This window comes from Odontesthes bonariensis, chromosome 12 (assembly GCF_027942865.1).
Source record: "Odontesthes bonariensis isolate fOdoBon6 chromosome 12, fOdoBon6.hap1, whole genome shotgun sequence".
Taxonomy (NCBI): domain Eukaryota; kingdom Metazoa; phylum Chordata; class Actinopteri; order Atheriniformes; family Atherinopsidae; genus Odontesthes; species Odontesthes bonariensis.
This window is the reverse complement of record NC_134517.1, coordinates 17,602,851-17,619,649: the sequence shown is the minus strand read 5'-3', so window position 1 is coordinate 17,619,649 and position 16,799 is coordinate 17,602,851. Positions and strand designations below refer to the sequence as shown.

At 41.7% G+C, this 16,799-nt stretch overlaps 1 protein-coding gene across 1 annotated transcript in view; it reads left to right on the top strand.

The window, feature by feature from the left end:
• The first annotated feature begins 5,940 nt into the window (after nucleotides 1-5,940).
• uxs1 (UDP-glucuronate decarboxylase 1) overlaps nucleotides 5,941-16,799 on the top strand; it is a 38,214-nt gene continuing 27,355 nt past the window's right edge. The window contains exons 1-6 of the mRNA XM_075479376.1: nucleotides 5,941-6,860; nucleotides 10,193-10,220; nucleotides 10,486-10,531; nucleotides 13,527-13,570; nucleotides 14,542-14,602; nucleotides 16,312-16,492. Of these exons, the coding sequence (XP_075335491.1) occupies nucleotides 6,770-6,860; nucleotides 10,193-10,220; nucleotides 10,486-10,531; nucleotides 13,527-13,570; nucleotides 14,542-14,602; nucleotides 16,312-16,492 (451 nt within the window). The 5' untranslated portion in view covers nucleotides 5,941-6,769. The remainder of the gene's footprint in view (nucleotides 6,861-10,192; nucleotides 10,221-10,485; nucleotides 10,532-13,526; nucleotides 13,571-14,541; nucleotides 14,603-16,311; nucleotides 16,493-16,799) is intronic.

Here is a 16,799-nt window from a genome sequence, read left to right as displayed (position 1 = left end):
CTGCGGACACAGCTGCATTTCTCACTCTCTCAGCAGAAATTAACACCAAAGACAAGCCAGAGTGTTCCTGTTCATCAAACATTTCGGTTTAGACACTACTTCTTGCACAATGTCATTTTTCTGGAAACCGGGTGGGAAGTGTGGCTTGGGTGTAGCCATGTTAGGTCACAGGTGGTCCCGGAGTGCACCTCGAGATTACCAGGTTACCACGAGGATGCGGTCAGAACTGTGCTGTACCACCTCTCAGTGTGTTCACGCCCGTACTCCAAGCGGTCCACTTGTCATCGGATCACCCAGGAAACGTGTTAGCACCAGGTTTGAACAGGGAAGGAAGGTCGGCAAGCTCAAACGATCCTAGGAAAACTTTGCTTATGGCAACATCCTCAATTAGTTGAAAAAGCCAAACGTGGGGAGATCGAGGGAATCCAGTGGTGCTGTAACTGATTAGTTTAAATCATGCATATATGGCTCCAAAGTCTCATGCAAACCTCCAACCCTCACCCACTGCTGATTAATCAGAGCTTGAGGCACAGTTTGGTCCAAACTCTGCCCCCTAGACTGTAGGACCTTCTTATGAAAATTGGCCTGGTAGTTTTCACATAATCTTGTTAACAGACAAAGAGAGATGAAAACACAACCTCCTTGTTGGAGGTATTCTTTGTGATCACTGTTAAGGTAAAAAAAAGGAGAACAGTCTTTTAAAAAAATGCAGAAGTTGATGATTTATTGGCAGCTGATATATAGGTAGCCTGAGCAAGCTTGGCCTCATAGTCAACATTAATGAATCAAGACAGCAAGAGAGATATGATCGAATTCATTTTCGAAATGAACATTTAAGGAAATTACAAGATTGGTTTTGGCAAATAACGCAGAAAACTGTATGACTTAAAATTCCCTTTAACAATTAGTTTTTACCTGCGCAGGAAATGTTGACTGTCCCGTTTAGTCCTCTCTCTGTCAGAAAGATTAAAGAAACTATGGATGCACTTTTCGTGAAAGTTTTTCCTGGAGTCGGGAAAGTTAAAATGGTTACTTATTGACTTTTGATCCGACACTTGCTCAGTATTTGTGAGAGAACAAACCTGACAAAAACAGAATTTTTTTGTACTTCGTGTCGTCGTTCCATTTTTCCTTCTTCTACCCAAACAACAAGAGAAAGCTTAGCTTTTCATAATACAGCACGGCCACAGCATGGAAGACCAAATCAGTGATTTTTGGCTGTTTTCATGCCAACTGCCACTATTAACAGCTATCAGATGGCTATTACCAAACACGTTCCCTGCCAGATGGGTCATTGTGAAAATCATCCCAGAGGGAGATCATCAGCCAATTATGTAGCTGTACTATACAAGTAAAAGATTATGCAGTGTTAATATTTCTCAGGAATAAATGCCTTTCATTCTAAAATGCTAATTTCTTCTCTTTGCTTATAATTTCAATCTTTCAGTCCACTCCCTCCGATAATGGATAGTGTTTGATAAAAAGCTATTTGTTTTCGTGGAATTTTGCTTGCAATTATTATGAGATGTGACACAAAATTACTATCTTATTTCAGGCATATCCACAGAGTGTACGAAACCCTTTCATTTGAAATCGTCTGTCTAGACATAGTCTAAAAGGTCTGCTTAAAAGAAACTATTCAAAACAATTATTAATTTATCATTAATCCTTGTTGGATACGGTGTTGTTCAGCTGCCTTTGATTACACTGTTATCTTCCATTGCATCTCGCGAGCACATTTTAAGGGTTTTGAAGCTTAGCAGAGGGATGTTTGGTTTTCTTTCGGTGTACAGCTGCTTGCCCAGAGAAAATGATTAATGAACTGTGACATTCAAGATCCAAACTAGTGGATCATCCTCATCTGAGTGCTTATATTCCGCCTAACTGCCAGGAAATGCTTAAGTTGATATGCAACTGTCGTTTCTATATGTCCTCCTCTGAGACAACATTCAGCCTATGCATGTGGATTTAATTAGGCAGGTTATTTCCATGCTTTCGTTGAGCTGTTCTCCGTTTCTTTCTGCTCACTGGTTCTGATCAAAAAGACCCGACATTGTCGAGAGGTGGAATATGGCGAGTTGTAACAATAAGACAACCGTACCTGCTGACATACAAACACACAGCTGCCACCAGTTTAGAATCACTAAATAGCCCAATGGGCATGTCATTGGACAGTGGAACAAAGCCAGAGTGTGCAGTAAAAACCACACTGGAAAAGCATTTCCATACAACAAAGGCTGACCCGCTGTGCTAATGAGCTTTTGGCCCAATCTCAGCCCCCCCATGAACCTAACCCCTACAGTTTTGCAAGGGTACAGTGCCTGATTTCCTTTGGGGAATCAAGTCATAGTCGTCATTTGGATTGCTCGGTGACAAACACAACTTGATCCTTGAGAAAGGCACTCGCCTTAAGCTGCAGGAGTGTAAAAGGAAGGGCTGGGATCGAAGGGGAGAAATCTTGAGAAAAAGTGAAGACCTTTGGCGTTTTTAACAATTATGATCAGCTAGGCCTGAGCTAACTTGCAGGGCAACATATCAACTGTTGTCAAGATATTTTGCAAAGCCACAGATTTTCGCTTCACGGAGATGCTAAAGGAAATCCATTAGAAAATGATTACCGCAATTGTTGAGATGAACGCACACAGGTAAACAAATCAATGTTCCTAACCGTTTCATGTGACTAAACCCGGCTCACAAGCGTTTATGTTTCATTGGACTTCCTGTCCGGTCCATTTATGACGCTGCCACTTTTCATCTTTAGATTTGTGTTGATCTTGTCAGGTAATGTGGCCTACCATTTTAATTCTAGTATCTACAAACACACACACACAAAATTTGAATTAAAAAATAAACAAAATCTCCACAGGCTCGTGTTGTCAAGGTCTTGCTTGTTTAAGCTCACAAAGCAATTTCGCTCTGCTCTAGAATCTTAAGTTTTCAGAGAGTGAATTGATTAGATCTTGTTTATTTACTCACTTGTTTCCCAAAGGTTTGCTGTAACATCACACGTCAATTTCACAGTAAACTGCTGAGCTATACAATTATTCGCATTGGCCATGTCACGAGGGGATGCATGCTTTCTAAGCTACGAGTGAAAATTGGCAACTAAACTAAGTAAACACTTAACGTTCCATCCACTTTTCCTTAATTTGTCATCGGGTTAATGCAGTACTACGCAGCAGTCGGTTCTCAAGTCTCAGAAGCTCTCGTCTCAAACATCTATTATTACCTTTTAATTAAAGTGACCTTTGACTCCTCAAACAAAGAAAAGCGCTGCTTAGCAAGGTCGTTGAAAATTGAATCCATCTAAGCTAATGACTAATATGGAGTCGTTCTCGGAGGATGGCTGTGCCCCGTCACAAATTAAAAAAGCCATGTAAGCAGTGATTGACAAAATCGATTCGGTAACCTTGTCTTTCATGTTTATCTTTCAGTCAGAGGTGTGCGTACGAAGTAATTCTGACAAGGACTGTCTGCACGTTCAAAGGATAATAACCTTAAAGGTCAACAGGCTACGGTAGATCTACGCGTTGCTGTAGATCTACTGTAGCCCGGACTGTAGCGTCCGGGAAACCAAAGTCTTTGGGTTCCGGGGGGAGTATGGTTTGCAAAGCTGAAACTTGAAGGAATTGACGGAAGGGCACCACCAGGAGTGGAGCCTTCGGCTTAATTTGACTCAACACAGGAAACCTCACCCGGCCCGGACACGGAAAGGATTGACAGATTGATAGCGCTTTGATTGATAGCTCAAAGCCCACGTTTTCAGTCAACGTGGGCTTTGAGTCCATGTACAGGTCAAAGCCCACATGGACTCCTCGGTGAAACTCATCTCTGATGCCCCATAAAAAAAAATCAAAAACTAGTATTTGTATGTGGGCTAAATTAGATTGCAAGGGAACTTAGAAAGAAAAAAAAAAGTGAGAATATGAGCAAGCATTGCAGAGATAATTCAGAATAACTGTGTATATGGCACATTAGAATGCTTATGACCCTGAGCTTCGAAGAATTTTTTGTTACAATAAGTCCATACGTACTATCAAACAATACGTATAAGGCTTAGTTGGAGGTTAAGTGTGAAGACCAATATCTGAGTTTCAAATGGCATGAGAAGATTTAGCGTCAAGTTCCGAATGTATTGAGTTTTTCATATGCCTCTTCATTGGTTTTAAGAAAAAAAAAAAGTTGCGTTTTCAGACTTCATGCAAGCGCGATCAGATGAGTGAAACACATCTGCAGACACTGTTTTCATATCATAACACTTACTTTAATGGAGAGAAGATAAGGGACGAGAACATAGCCACTGGTGATTCAGTCAACGTTTTCCTTGGGCTACTGTTTCGTAGCAGTTTAACATATTACAAGCTACTGGTTTAGGTTGTGCATCACAATATAACCAGTTAAGGTTAGGCATTAAAAGCTAGTTGGTTAAGGTTAGGGTAACCTGGCTTTTGTTAAAACCCTAATTGTAACAACATAACAAAATATCCTTCTAATGGCTGCTGAGTTCTACCTCCCTGGCTAAACGCATAAAGCATGCTGGATATATAAGATATAGATATTTATATTTTAGAGATTAAGATTAAGACTTTATTGTCATGTAAATACACAAAATTACTCCGCCACATTTAACCCATCCAGGTTGGCACCCGTTGAAAATAACACACACACATGCACAGGGTCACACACTCATAGAGACAGATGCCATATGGCGCGGTGGGCAGCCATTCACAGCGCCCGGGGAGCATGAGGGTACAGTGCCTTGCTTAAGGGCACCTCGGCCGTGGCAAGGAGGTGGACTGCTACCCCTCCAGCTGTCAGTTCACCAATGTTTGAGCAGTGAGAGTGGGAATCGGACCGCCAACCTTCAGGTTATTGGACTCTCATAAAGTTGTGCCACCCAGCAGAACTTTCTGAATATAAAGTAAGAAATTAATGTGAATACAAGGTTTTCAGGTTTGTGAATGTTTCATGTTTTTCTTCGAGACCTGGCTTGAAGATGATTAATCAATGTCTTGATTTCATCATTCTTTTCCTGTATTAGTTGTTGATTGATCAGTGGCTTTTCATGTTAATTAAGGGAAATCCATAGTTGGTCTGGTTCTACATCAACAGCTCCATAAGATAATTTGTTTCACTGATTTTTCCGAGGAAGCACCGCAAGCAGATGGTCCTGATGATCCAAAGTCTGTGTTGGAAAAGTCCGGCACGCCGTGTCTGTTAGTTGAATTTGACTCTGAACTGTTTAGGTTGAGCGAACGAATAACAAAAAGTACATCTGGTCCTCGCTGAAATGCTTTATTTGCTTTATTTTCAAATAACAAATATTAGCTGTTTACGCAGCTTTGTGAGCAAATCCTTGCAGAGAATCCGACTTGAATTTGTTTTGTAAATCCCTTCCTTTTATCCCGTAGGCCATCTGATAAACAACTCCAGCCAGGAAATCAAGATGTGTGATATGACGTGAAATGTCAGATGACACCCAAAAGCTCTTTCCTTCTGTCTGTGAAATGTCACCAAATATGAAGAGACCGATTTTGGAAGTTAAATAAAACCATAAGTAGTGTGTAAGACACTAACAGCTGTGTCTTTGTTAAAGCAAAATAGGTTTGCTATTGAGCTAATTTTTCAGTGCTTAAGTCCAGGCCATTCAAGTTGTCTCACAGGTAGAGCATGCACGTGTTAGAGGAATGGTGAAATTGGAAGAATTGTTTAAAAACATGCCTTTGGGATATATTTGATGTTTGCATACCATTTGTGTTGCTCTTTAAACTATCAATATTCATGTACAGTAATGGATCACATATGGTTTACAGCGCCAAAAAAGTTATAGTGGCTGAAATGGGAAAATCCCTTGAGGCTCACTTCTAAATCACGGAATGAATGAGCCATTGTGTGTATTGATTGGAAATAATGTCGGAAATTGTAAACTCCGTCGTTATGAAATAGTGACAAAAAGTAACAGCATTTTGCTGATATTAGTAAATAGTCATGTTTTGGTGAGGTTATGCAATGATAAAACGTGTATTATTAGAGATGTGTAAAGAAAAGCGCACATCCTAGTCCGCAGGAAAAATAAAGGCTGCTAAATCGAGCAACGAGCAATCGCTCATCTAATAGTCCTCGGCCCCAGCTAAGTAGAACAAACTCCGACATGTCAACATTTGCATGGGCTTAAAATGAGCGGCTGTTTTTTTTTCATTAGCTCGAATGTGAACGTATTACACAATTCGCATGTCTTGTTTTTTTTTCTTTAGTAGCAATTGTGAACGTTAAGAAAGCGCTGTCAGTTTAGTTGCCTGCTAGCTAGACTTAGCTAACGTGAAGCTAAAGGCTAATCATTTCAGCTCAGAGTGGCAGTTGTAATCTAGGGGTTACCGCCGTTAGAACATATTTTCAACGTATTCATTAAGGTGATAAAGGTGGCAGCTAATTTAAAGTCTTCTTAGTTCGGAGATAAACGACGCTGGCAAATAAGTTTAAGCATTGTTGTGAGCGTTGTCACTCAACAGTGTAGGTTGCCACCTGATACTGTTTGCTACCTGTGCGTTACGCTGCTAGCCACGTAAACTGTCCCGGGTTGGTGTTGACGTAGCAGGAGCAGCTAGCTTGCCTGTCCTGTCTAGCAGCTATTTACATTTAGAGTCGTCGCCAGCCCATCTATCGAACAAGAAATCCCGAAGACCAAAATCCTCCAGGGAGATGTTTTGCGACCCGAAATGCTGTAGTTGGACTTTAACGAGCGGTTCCCCGGATCTGTTGCATTGAGCGGATGATGAAGCGAGTCATCTGGCTGATCTCAGGCTTAAACAGAAGAATGATGAAGCTACTTTTTGCCCTCGCTTTGATAGCCTACATTGCCTGTAAGTGCACTATTTTTTTGTCTGTGTTTGGATTTCTCCTGGGTTATTGAACCATCTTCACAAGGCTCAGTAGAGGACGTTTAATTGTGGTTTAGAGTTTAGAGAAGGTGGCCACTAAAATCACGTCAGGAAAGTTGTCAGACAAATTAGCATCGGAGCAGTTACTTGATTAAATGCTCAGTTATTCCAAAGACTGATATGTTTTGATTTTATCAAGTTATGTTTAGTAGAATAATTTTAACAATTGCTGTTTTCGGCCTGTCAAATGAGCAAATTACTGTTTTTTTTTTTGTTCATATTAAATTTTCATAGTATCTTTGGGTTTTTACACTGTCTAGATCTATTTTTGGAAAGTCTTGATTTTGGGAAATTTTGATGGACGTTTTTTTTTTTATGTATTGCCACACTTTAGATAGGGCAGCTTGACAGGAAGTAAAAGCTGACATTTCGTGTGTAATTTCCAGGGCCTGTACCTCAAGACAAGTTTAACTGGGTTACACAGTTACACATAACTCAGTGGTAGCTGTTTTTCTAAATGTGGGGTAATCGGCTGGATTAGGCAGCATTATCAAAAGAGTAAAACCTTTTTTTCCCTTTTTTTTTTTAATGTGAATAAATAGAGATTCCTGCTGATGAATCCTGTTATTGAAACGGCAACAAACTGGACATCCGCTCTGTGAAACGCCAGCAAAATCTCCAAACAAATGGAATAAAAAGCATAGAAACTAGGGTGCTTTTTTTAAAATGTATTAATTTTTTTATTATTAATTAGAAAAAAAGGTAGTTTTCAAATTCATTCATCATCACAAACTCCGTCAGATGAAACAAGAATACGATCATGCATCAACACATTGGAAATAATGGGCGATTGAGCCACCCTCGTCCAGTTGAATTTGAAGTTTTATTGTTATTACACGACCCAAAGTTCTCAAAAAAGTTGGACTCTGCGTACAGTGTAAGTAAAAAACGGAATGCAACATTTTTTGCTCGGAGAACAACCTACAAAAAAAGACGTTTTACTGCTTGATGAAAAATACGAGCTCACCTTGAATTTGACAGCCACCCGAGCCACGTTTACCCCTGTGTGGCATCATCAAAATAGAGGTCATATTTTTTCACTGAAACTGTGCATTGTCTCCCTTTTTCTTTACGTCCTTTACGGCTCCCAACCATTGTGGAATTGGAGTCGTATGTGGGTGTTGTTCATCATTCTATTCTGACAAAAAGTTCCTCTGTTTGTAAGATGTTTTGTTTTAAAACAAGAGTGGGCACGCCAAGAGCCTGGAATGGCAAAAATGATCAACTATTGTGGAAATATCTGTTGCCCTTTATTATTGGTTCTTTCTTGTAATCTGTCGCATCGCTATAATGTGCTACGGAAGGAATTGCTATTTTCAGTGAACAGACAGGTTTTGTACCGATCTTTAGCATAAGTTAGTGCCTATCCATCCTTCCCTCCCGCCCTGCGTTATTCTGTGCAGAGGGTCACAGGGAGCTGGAGTCTATCCCAAATTATAAACGAGTTAAGGCTGGGTGATCGCAACGTTAGATTGAAATGAAATGGACGCCAGCCTCATTGATAAGGCGATCAAACGTTCTGTCCGTTGGCACAAACAAATGCAACATCAGAAAGTGTGTATAGCCATCACGTTACAATTCATCCGATCTTATTGCCGCGGAAATGGTGTTTGAGCTAACGTCAGGGAGAACGGCTGAATCCACGTGGGGGAGAACTGGTGGACTGCCAGGTGCGAAAGCAGTTGGGAGACCAAGTGTGAACTTTTGTTATCCGCCCAAACAGTTAAGGTAATTATTTATGTTGTAATTTTTTAATTTTTTAATTTTTTCTCCATCCCAAACGGCATCGGTCCTCCTTTGCTGTAGAGCCACATGCAGCATTTCTGTTCAGCCCCACTGTTTTTGTCTCTGTGGATGGAGCTAAGGAAAATCTTATGTTATCACGGGCGCACTCTGGCAGTTTCAGCGAAGTTGAAGTTGAAACAGACTGGACTGTAGTCCCGTGAAGGATTACAGAAGCCAAGCAGTGTAAAGAATATGCAGAAACAATTTTTTTGCCAGGTAAAGCATCTTTAGACGGGGTACATCCTGGACATGAGCCGGTCCATCATAGTGCTAACACAGAGAAACGGACAAACACGCTTTGGCAGAATTACGGTACTATTAGTTTTGTTGTGCCCTCAAACCTTAGAACGAGCGGGTTCTATCTACAGATGCCACGGTTCTCCCTCCTTGCCTTCAGCAACGTCGCACTGTTGCATTCGACAGTAGCTCAGAAAAGACCGACCAAATTCTCGTCCCTAATTTAGACATAGACAGGTTTTATTGTCATTCAGATATACAAGTATACAGAATTTCGGTTTGTCCCTGCAGCGATGGAAGGGAGGACGAGGTGCAGGGTGATCGAATGCTTTCTGGTCGATCATTTATTCTTGTTTTATATCTTTCTTTCCTATGTGCGACACAGATATAAGTAGGTCACAATCTAGTGAATCATTTACCACCGTTAGCTAGCGATGAAAATATGTAATTATACAGCCGCCAGTTGTGCACTCTGCTCTGGGCTGACCCATAAAGGGAATTTTTATAGTTTAGCAGTACTTAAAGACACATTGTGATGATCCCTGTGGAAACTCCGCCGCGCTCACTGAGCTTCGCGGCGGCAGGTGGTTACTTCTTTTAACTTGTAAAGTGAAAGAAGATAAACGTGTCGTTATGATTTAGAATGTAACCTTTTAGCAGAGCTTCCTTAGGATCGTATTCCAGTTCTGCTGATATGAAAAGACGTTTTCCGGGCACCAGATCTAGAGCCAAATCTTGTGTTTATATATCCTGACTAACCAAAAAAGAAGTCAACACCTGGATTTAACTGAGTAAATAGGCCGGGCCTCTTATGTAAAATAGTGCTGTTTTAACTGGCAACAAGTTATTTTGCCTTAACTTGATTCAGTGAGTTTTTTTCTCAGTCCTTAAACAACCATTCTGTGGTTGTGGGAAAAGAAGTCAGTCAGTCTCAGAAGTGTGAAGTAAAACCCAGAATATTTTCCACGAGTCATCATCTTTTGAGGAAGAAACGTAGTCAGAGCAACATGTTTGACTGAGATCGGCCTTTATTCATCCTAATGTGTGGAATCAGAAAGGGCCGATAGTTTCCCCTCCTTTCCTCGTTCTTAGCGATTCTCATTAAGTTTTTTTGTTAAGCTCATTTTCCTCACTGGGCCCTCCTCAGAGGTTTTGCTCTTAAGCTTTGACAGATCATAGCTCTTTGCATTCTGCCATTTTTAAACTGTCCTTTTTTTTTCTCTCTCTTCTAGCCGTTTGGGGAACATACACGAACATGAGGTACAGTGATTATTTCTCTTTCTTTTCCGGATCTGCTTGGAACGGACTCTTTGCCATAGCCTAGCAACTAGAGGACATTGCTGTGTAGTCTATGGAAATTGAACTTAATCTGCATCTCATTATTTATCTTGTTTTTTACGTTGTGTGAAAAAAAACGGAAAAAAACAGCAAGATGTGAAGTTCCAGTGAAGTCTTGACAAATTTTTCCACATCTTAGAGCAAAATGGAATGCGTTTTCCGATGCTCTTTATTTCTCTCGTTACAGGTCAATACAAGACGGAGACGTGAAAATTGAGCAGCGAATTGATGAAGTGAGTTTGACACAGAAAGCTGTTTTTTTTTTTCTTTTGAACTGGATAATGCTCGCTAGAACCTTGTACAGTCATAGACATTTCCATGGATTTGCCCATCTTAAAAAGGTTACAATCGCAGTATGAATGGAACTGTATAACTGGGTAAAAGTTTTGGAATGTAGCTTGCGTAAATATCCATTGGCTTATTTGTTAATGTTCTGAATGACAATATCGGAAATCTTGGTTCGAACTACAAAGGAGTAGGCTTTTTTTTTTTTTCCTTTTTGTTGTTTTTGTTTTTTAAATCAAGTGAATCAATGTAATCCACAACAGGGCTGCAGCAGTTACTTTGCGTTGAGCGAGTCCAGAGCCAGACATCTGTGGCTGAAGGACATCATATCCCCACAGATGCTATGGACTAATGAGTTGGCTCGTGATACGTGAAACATGAACAGCCCGGTTAGTTTGGATAGGTCATTGACTATGAATGACAAATATCTCTATAGGGCATTTCCTTCTGAAAGGAAAGTGGGATTAAATGTTTGTGCACAAAGTGCACCGACCATAAGAGGGGGCCAGACGTCGACGGGAACGTGATTAGATCAAAACGGCACCACGAAGGGTTAGGGTTAGGGTTGGTTGGCTGTGCAGCATCTTCTCTTAGCGTTTGGGAACCAGGGAGACCATTTGCTGCACTCGTCAGAACAATTTGCTTTTCCCATTTAGGCTCGATGCGGGAGAGCAGCTACTCAGCAGTTTGAGACCTGTTGCTGTGCTTCAGACACCGGGTGCAAAGTTTGGACTAATCGGCCGTTCCGTTACCTCTCACACACGACTCGCTGCAAAGCCCGCCATCGAATCTAAACTTGTGTTATCTGGAGGTTGAACTGACCAGTTTGTGTGGATGGGTCAAAAAAAGAAACAAAACAAACATTACATTTAACACTTACCAATAGTTGCCAGCATATAGGACCCTTATTGAGCAGAACGTTTGGGCTTTGCTTAAAAAGGATTGCTGAGTTGGAACTCCATGATTGTCAGTCTAGGAAGAGTCTCACTGCCTCACAAGATAAGGTCTAGACCCGCAAGCCATTAGCCACCTGGACTCTTCTAGTATGGAGTCACGCTGTCATAATGCACGTCGAATATGGTTTTGCATTGGTTACGCAGTGGTCTCTCTTCTCTTTATCCTTAAAGGATGGGGCATCTATAGCTGTTATCACTCACAAATACTGGAGATGTTCAAGAGAATATACGTAGACGGTTTGGTTTGGTCTTTTTCCAACACTGCTGTTAACACAAGCGTTCCATAGCAAGCGATTTTAATGCTGGAGAAGCGCTCTCAGCTTAGATTGCAAGGGACCGGCTGTGGGCAAGTGTCTGCCGGGAGTCCTTCCAACGCGTCACATAGCGACTGAGGCTCCTTGATGACCGCCATACTACGTCTGTCTGAATGTACAGACTACAAAGAGGGAAGAGTGGAAAGCAGCACGCGGGTTGGCAGGAAATGACAATGAAATGAGCGCACTCGCTTAACTCGTTCAGTAGCTGCAAGTGTTCCGTAATAGTCACGGCGACCTCATCTGCTGATGTTCCGGAGATTTTACCGGGGGGGCAGGGTAGAGAACACCTGCAAGAAGTCCAGACGTTTATCTTCTCACATGCCACCACCACTCCGGAGCACCTTTAGAACCTCTCAGGGCTCCCGTGAACTACACGGGAGCCCTGACTACACTACAGTCGTGTGGCGCGGCCGCGTTTTAACGGGTGTACGTGGCTGCAGCATTGAGCTGTGTTCACCGACGGTGGTTTTCCGTAGTGTTCCTGGACCTCTGCAGGGATCGACTCCTGGGGATTATGAATTTATTTACCATACTTGAAGTAATCCCCTAATTCATGTAGCTTTTAAGCTTTATTGAATTATTGAACTATTTGGAGGTTTTAACCTATTCCCGACCCTTTCCTTCTTAAAGACTTATTTATGTTGCAGGCAACATATTCTAAATGGTGCGTTTTTGAATGGTAGTTTATTTTCGTCTGAAAATTCCCCATTTTCTGCATTTTATGTCGTTCAGGTGCAGTTTTCAGTTCGCTGTAGGTTTGAAATGATTTGGAAATCACTGCGTCGTCATTCCACGAGATGGCTGAGAGAACTCAAGCATGCACATAAACAGCTGACGCACCAAGAAATAACACAGAATGCGATTTATATAATATCGTACTAAACTGTGCGCTTATCACATATTACAGTTGCTCACCAAAATAATTAGTTTTTTATCAGGTTGACATTAGAGTTTAAAGAGCTGGCTAGCCTTTGAAATCCATCTCATTCTAGCAATCTCACGGGTAAAGCCGCTTTGACATTATTTTGAAGTACAAACGCTGATGATGATTCTGCTTCATGATAATGAGTGTGCAGATGTTTAATGCACTCGCCCGGCAAAGTCGGGGAACGATTGAAAATATTGAAAATGTTCAATTTCAAGCTGGGGGGCCCCTTTACAAAATGGAATGCTTTAAGAAAGCATTTTCTTTTTCTTTACATTACTTCTTACATTAAACTTAGTGACTAAGTGAATCAGGCAGTGAGATATATTTTCCTGACTGCCTTTAACAGTGACGTTTGGCAGGAAAACGGCAGTTTTTTGGGGGGTGTTTTCGGGGGGTCGCAACACGCACGCACGCTTGTTTTGGGTCGGAGCCGATCGACGGCTACGCTGCCCGAGGAGTCTGAGGGGTGTAGAAGGAAAAGGAAGATTGTCAAAACCAGGACAGGATCTTTTTTTTCAAAATTGAGGAAGGGAGATACGGCAGAAAGTTATCAAAGGATGCTTGACCTTGACGGCGTTACTCATGGTCGCAGGATAAATGATTAACATGAAAATGACAGAACTTCCCCATAACACTTGGTTAACATGCTGTTGTGATAACCCTGGCACACCATGGGATCAATTTATTATTTACTATGTGCTGACATGAGCTCACGGATGTCTTGCTTCTCATCTCACTTCAGGCTGTGGCGCCTCTTAGAGACAAAATTCGTGACCTGGAGCAAAGGTGTGTATTTTATGCGCAAGCATGCATTTTCTTTCTTCCCCACTCTCAACACGATCACACTTCTGCATCGCACCAGCTCGCCGCCGAATGAAATATTCACCCACTATTCTGGTTTCGAGCGCCATTGTAATGTATGCTTTCAATGTTTCATTTAGGGGACTTTCTCCAATTCAGTTGAATTTTATTTTTTGAAGGGCCGAGTTTAGAACACCTCGCGTGTGAGTCTACACAACATTAAAGAATCCTTACACCCGGAGCAAAGGTGTCTAAAGGCGAGCACGGAAGGGGATTTTTCAAAGATTCTCTTCGTTTTTTTTTTTTTCTTGTTTTTTTTTTTAATAAATAAAGCAGAAAAACACTGTAATTAAACCGATCGTATCAGAGGCCATTTGCTGATAGCGAGGAGGACAGATGTTCACCTCTTTTGATGCTTTGAATTCTAATGATGACACCGGCTTTTATGGTGATGTCCTTCTACCTGCTCCATAAATCAGGTAGGTGTCAGAATCTTATGAGACACTTTTTAAAAGGAACACATTTTATATACACGGGGATTCTCAATGAGAGCCACCATTGAGTGTTGAGGCTGTGTAGTCGCAGGCGTAGCGATGATTGAAGCCTCTGCTGCCGGTGACATTGTGTGCTTCTAGAGGTTGCCGAGACAGGTTCCTGCTGTAAGTGCCGATGGAACAGAAGGTGTAATCATTATGATTATTTCAAGCACAGTTTTGGTCAATCTCAGTACTTTTGACCCGTATTTTCTTATGAAAACTACAGAAGTCAAAGTTATTTTTTTCTGCCAACCGGACAACGCTGGAATGTTTCACATTCGCGCATCTTCACAAACATGTAATCAGGATCGAGTTTCTTTGAAAACTGCGGACAAAGCCTGTTTTCCTGTTTCGCCTTCATGTCATTCGAGTTTGTCGGAACGAATCTTCGGCTGTTGATGTGTTCATTTTCTCTCCCAGTTTTTCTCAGAAATACCCACCGGTGAAGTTCCTCTCGGAAAAGGACCGCAAGAGAATTTTGGTGAGTCACAATCTGCTGCAAATGCACCATCGCACCTCCTTAACAACAGTCATATTGATGTCATCGTCTTGGGCTATCACAGACAAAGCCCGATGAACATTCACTTCAAAGTCACCTTATCCGCACAGCTTTTCAGACTACACCCTATCTTTAGTATTTGTGAGGCCTGAGAGAGGCAGACAGAGACCCGGGGGGGGGGGTCTTTGGACTTCCTGCTCGATGCTTGCAGCTAGTTTCACTCCCATGTAAAGAAAAATCTTGCTTATGAGACCGTGTTTTTTCCTGTCGCTATGTTGATGTAAATTTACTGTCCGCCACTTTGGTACGTGGAATTCAGCAAATAATTCTCGTTCTAAGACGATGAAGTTTAATTTGCTGGGTTATACTGTTCAGTTAGGCTGACGTGGTTTACCTAACTCTAGGAACTTAAAAAAAAAATAAATAAAAATACGAGGACCTAAATTCATCCACTGCCCTTTGAGCCAAAGTGCTTTTTAATGCCATTATTACTTTCAGCTGGCTCTCTCTAGCGATTTGAGCAGAACAGTTGAGTAAGATGGATGTGCCATCCAAGCCTCCTTTGATTTTTACAACGGATATAAAACCGATGCTTAGAGTGGTCCTTTTTGTGGTATTGCACCAGGACATACAATTTATTTTCTTTTTAATGCTTACTGCATATGTATGATTTGACTTGCTGCCTTTGGATGGAATCAGAACAGCAGAACGTGCTCTCGGCCCCTCGGCAACGGCAGGCTATGGTACATCCCCTTAAAATACCCGCAACCTTTTATTGTTTCTCTTTTCATGCCTTTTGGCACTTTTGGTCAAATAGATCTCAGAAGTCCCTGATGGGTAGCTACAGTAACTGCTGAGCTTGTCCCGTGAGGACTACATATCTTCGAGGGTGTTTTTTTTTTTTTTTTTTTCTATTCGCGTCTTTGCATTGACTTTGTATGTAATCACATCGCGCGAACGATTCCAGTGTGAACGCACCGTTAGTTGTTTATGTAGATAATCTTCTACAAATGTTTGCGTTAATAATAATAATAATCAATTACATTTGTAAAGCACTTTTCATTTCATACGGAATCTCAAAGTGCTATGCTGATGGTGGCAGACTACTGGATTGTAGCCACAGCTGCCCTGGGGCACACTGACGGAGGCGAGGCTGCCATGCACCGGCGCCATCGGCCCCTCCGACCACCACCAGCAGGTGGTCAACCTAACATGCATGATTTTTTTGGACAGTGGGAGGAAGCCGGAGTACCCGGAGAGAACCCACGCATACACGGGGAGAACATGCAAACTCCACACAGAAAGGCCCCAGCTGGGTGTTGAACCTGGAACCTTCTTGCTGTGAGGCAACAGTGCTAACCACCACACCACCGTGCAGTTCTTTTTTTCATGTTTGAATCTTCTTTCTTTCCCCCTGTGCGTGTGTCTGTCGTGTTTGGACCAGTCACGGCACACTTGCTGTTTTACATTTTCAATCATCTGAACAGCATCCTACTATCTGTTTTTTTTTTTGTTTGTTTTTTATATAATAAATGCAATTTTAATGTTGTAAAGCTTGAAGAATTGTTGAAAACACTTATTGTGTGATGTTTCATGCTGGTAGTACTAAAGGTAATAAGGTGACAAGTCAAGATAATAACTCCAAAAATATCCATTTCTGGTGTAATCATCCATTTGCATTCTTCCGCTAGATTACTGGAGGGGCTGGTTTTGTGGGTTCTCATCTGACTGACAAGCTGATGATGGACGGCCACGAAGTGACCGTGGTCGACAACTTCTTCACAGGGAGAAAGAGGAACGTGGAGCACTGGATCGGTCACGAAAACTTTGAACTCATCAATCACGATGTGGTGGAGCCGCTTTACATTGAAGGTGAGCTGATGTAGGAAGCCTTTGGCAGTTTTCATTCGGTACTTTTCTTTCTCACACGCATTTATATTTAGTGTTTTTTTTTAAATGTTCGCTCCAGTTTGACCGTTTCTGCCCACATGACCGGTCTTCTGAAAAAGAGCAATGCAGGCATGCAAACTTGCCACCTTTCGGCGAAATTCGCCGTTTTGAAATCAAAATGGGTCATTGTTCTGAATCGCATAGATCCGAGGAGAAAAAAAAATGGGGGGGGGGGGGGGTTGAGCATGTCAACTAGCGAGTGAAACTGTGAACCTCAAAACTACACTAG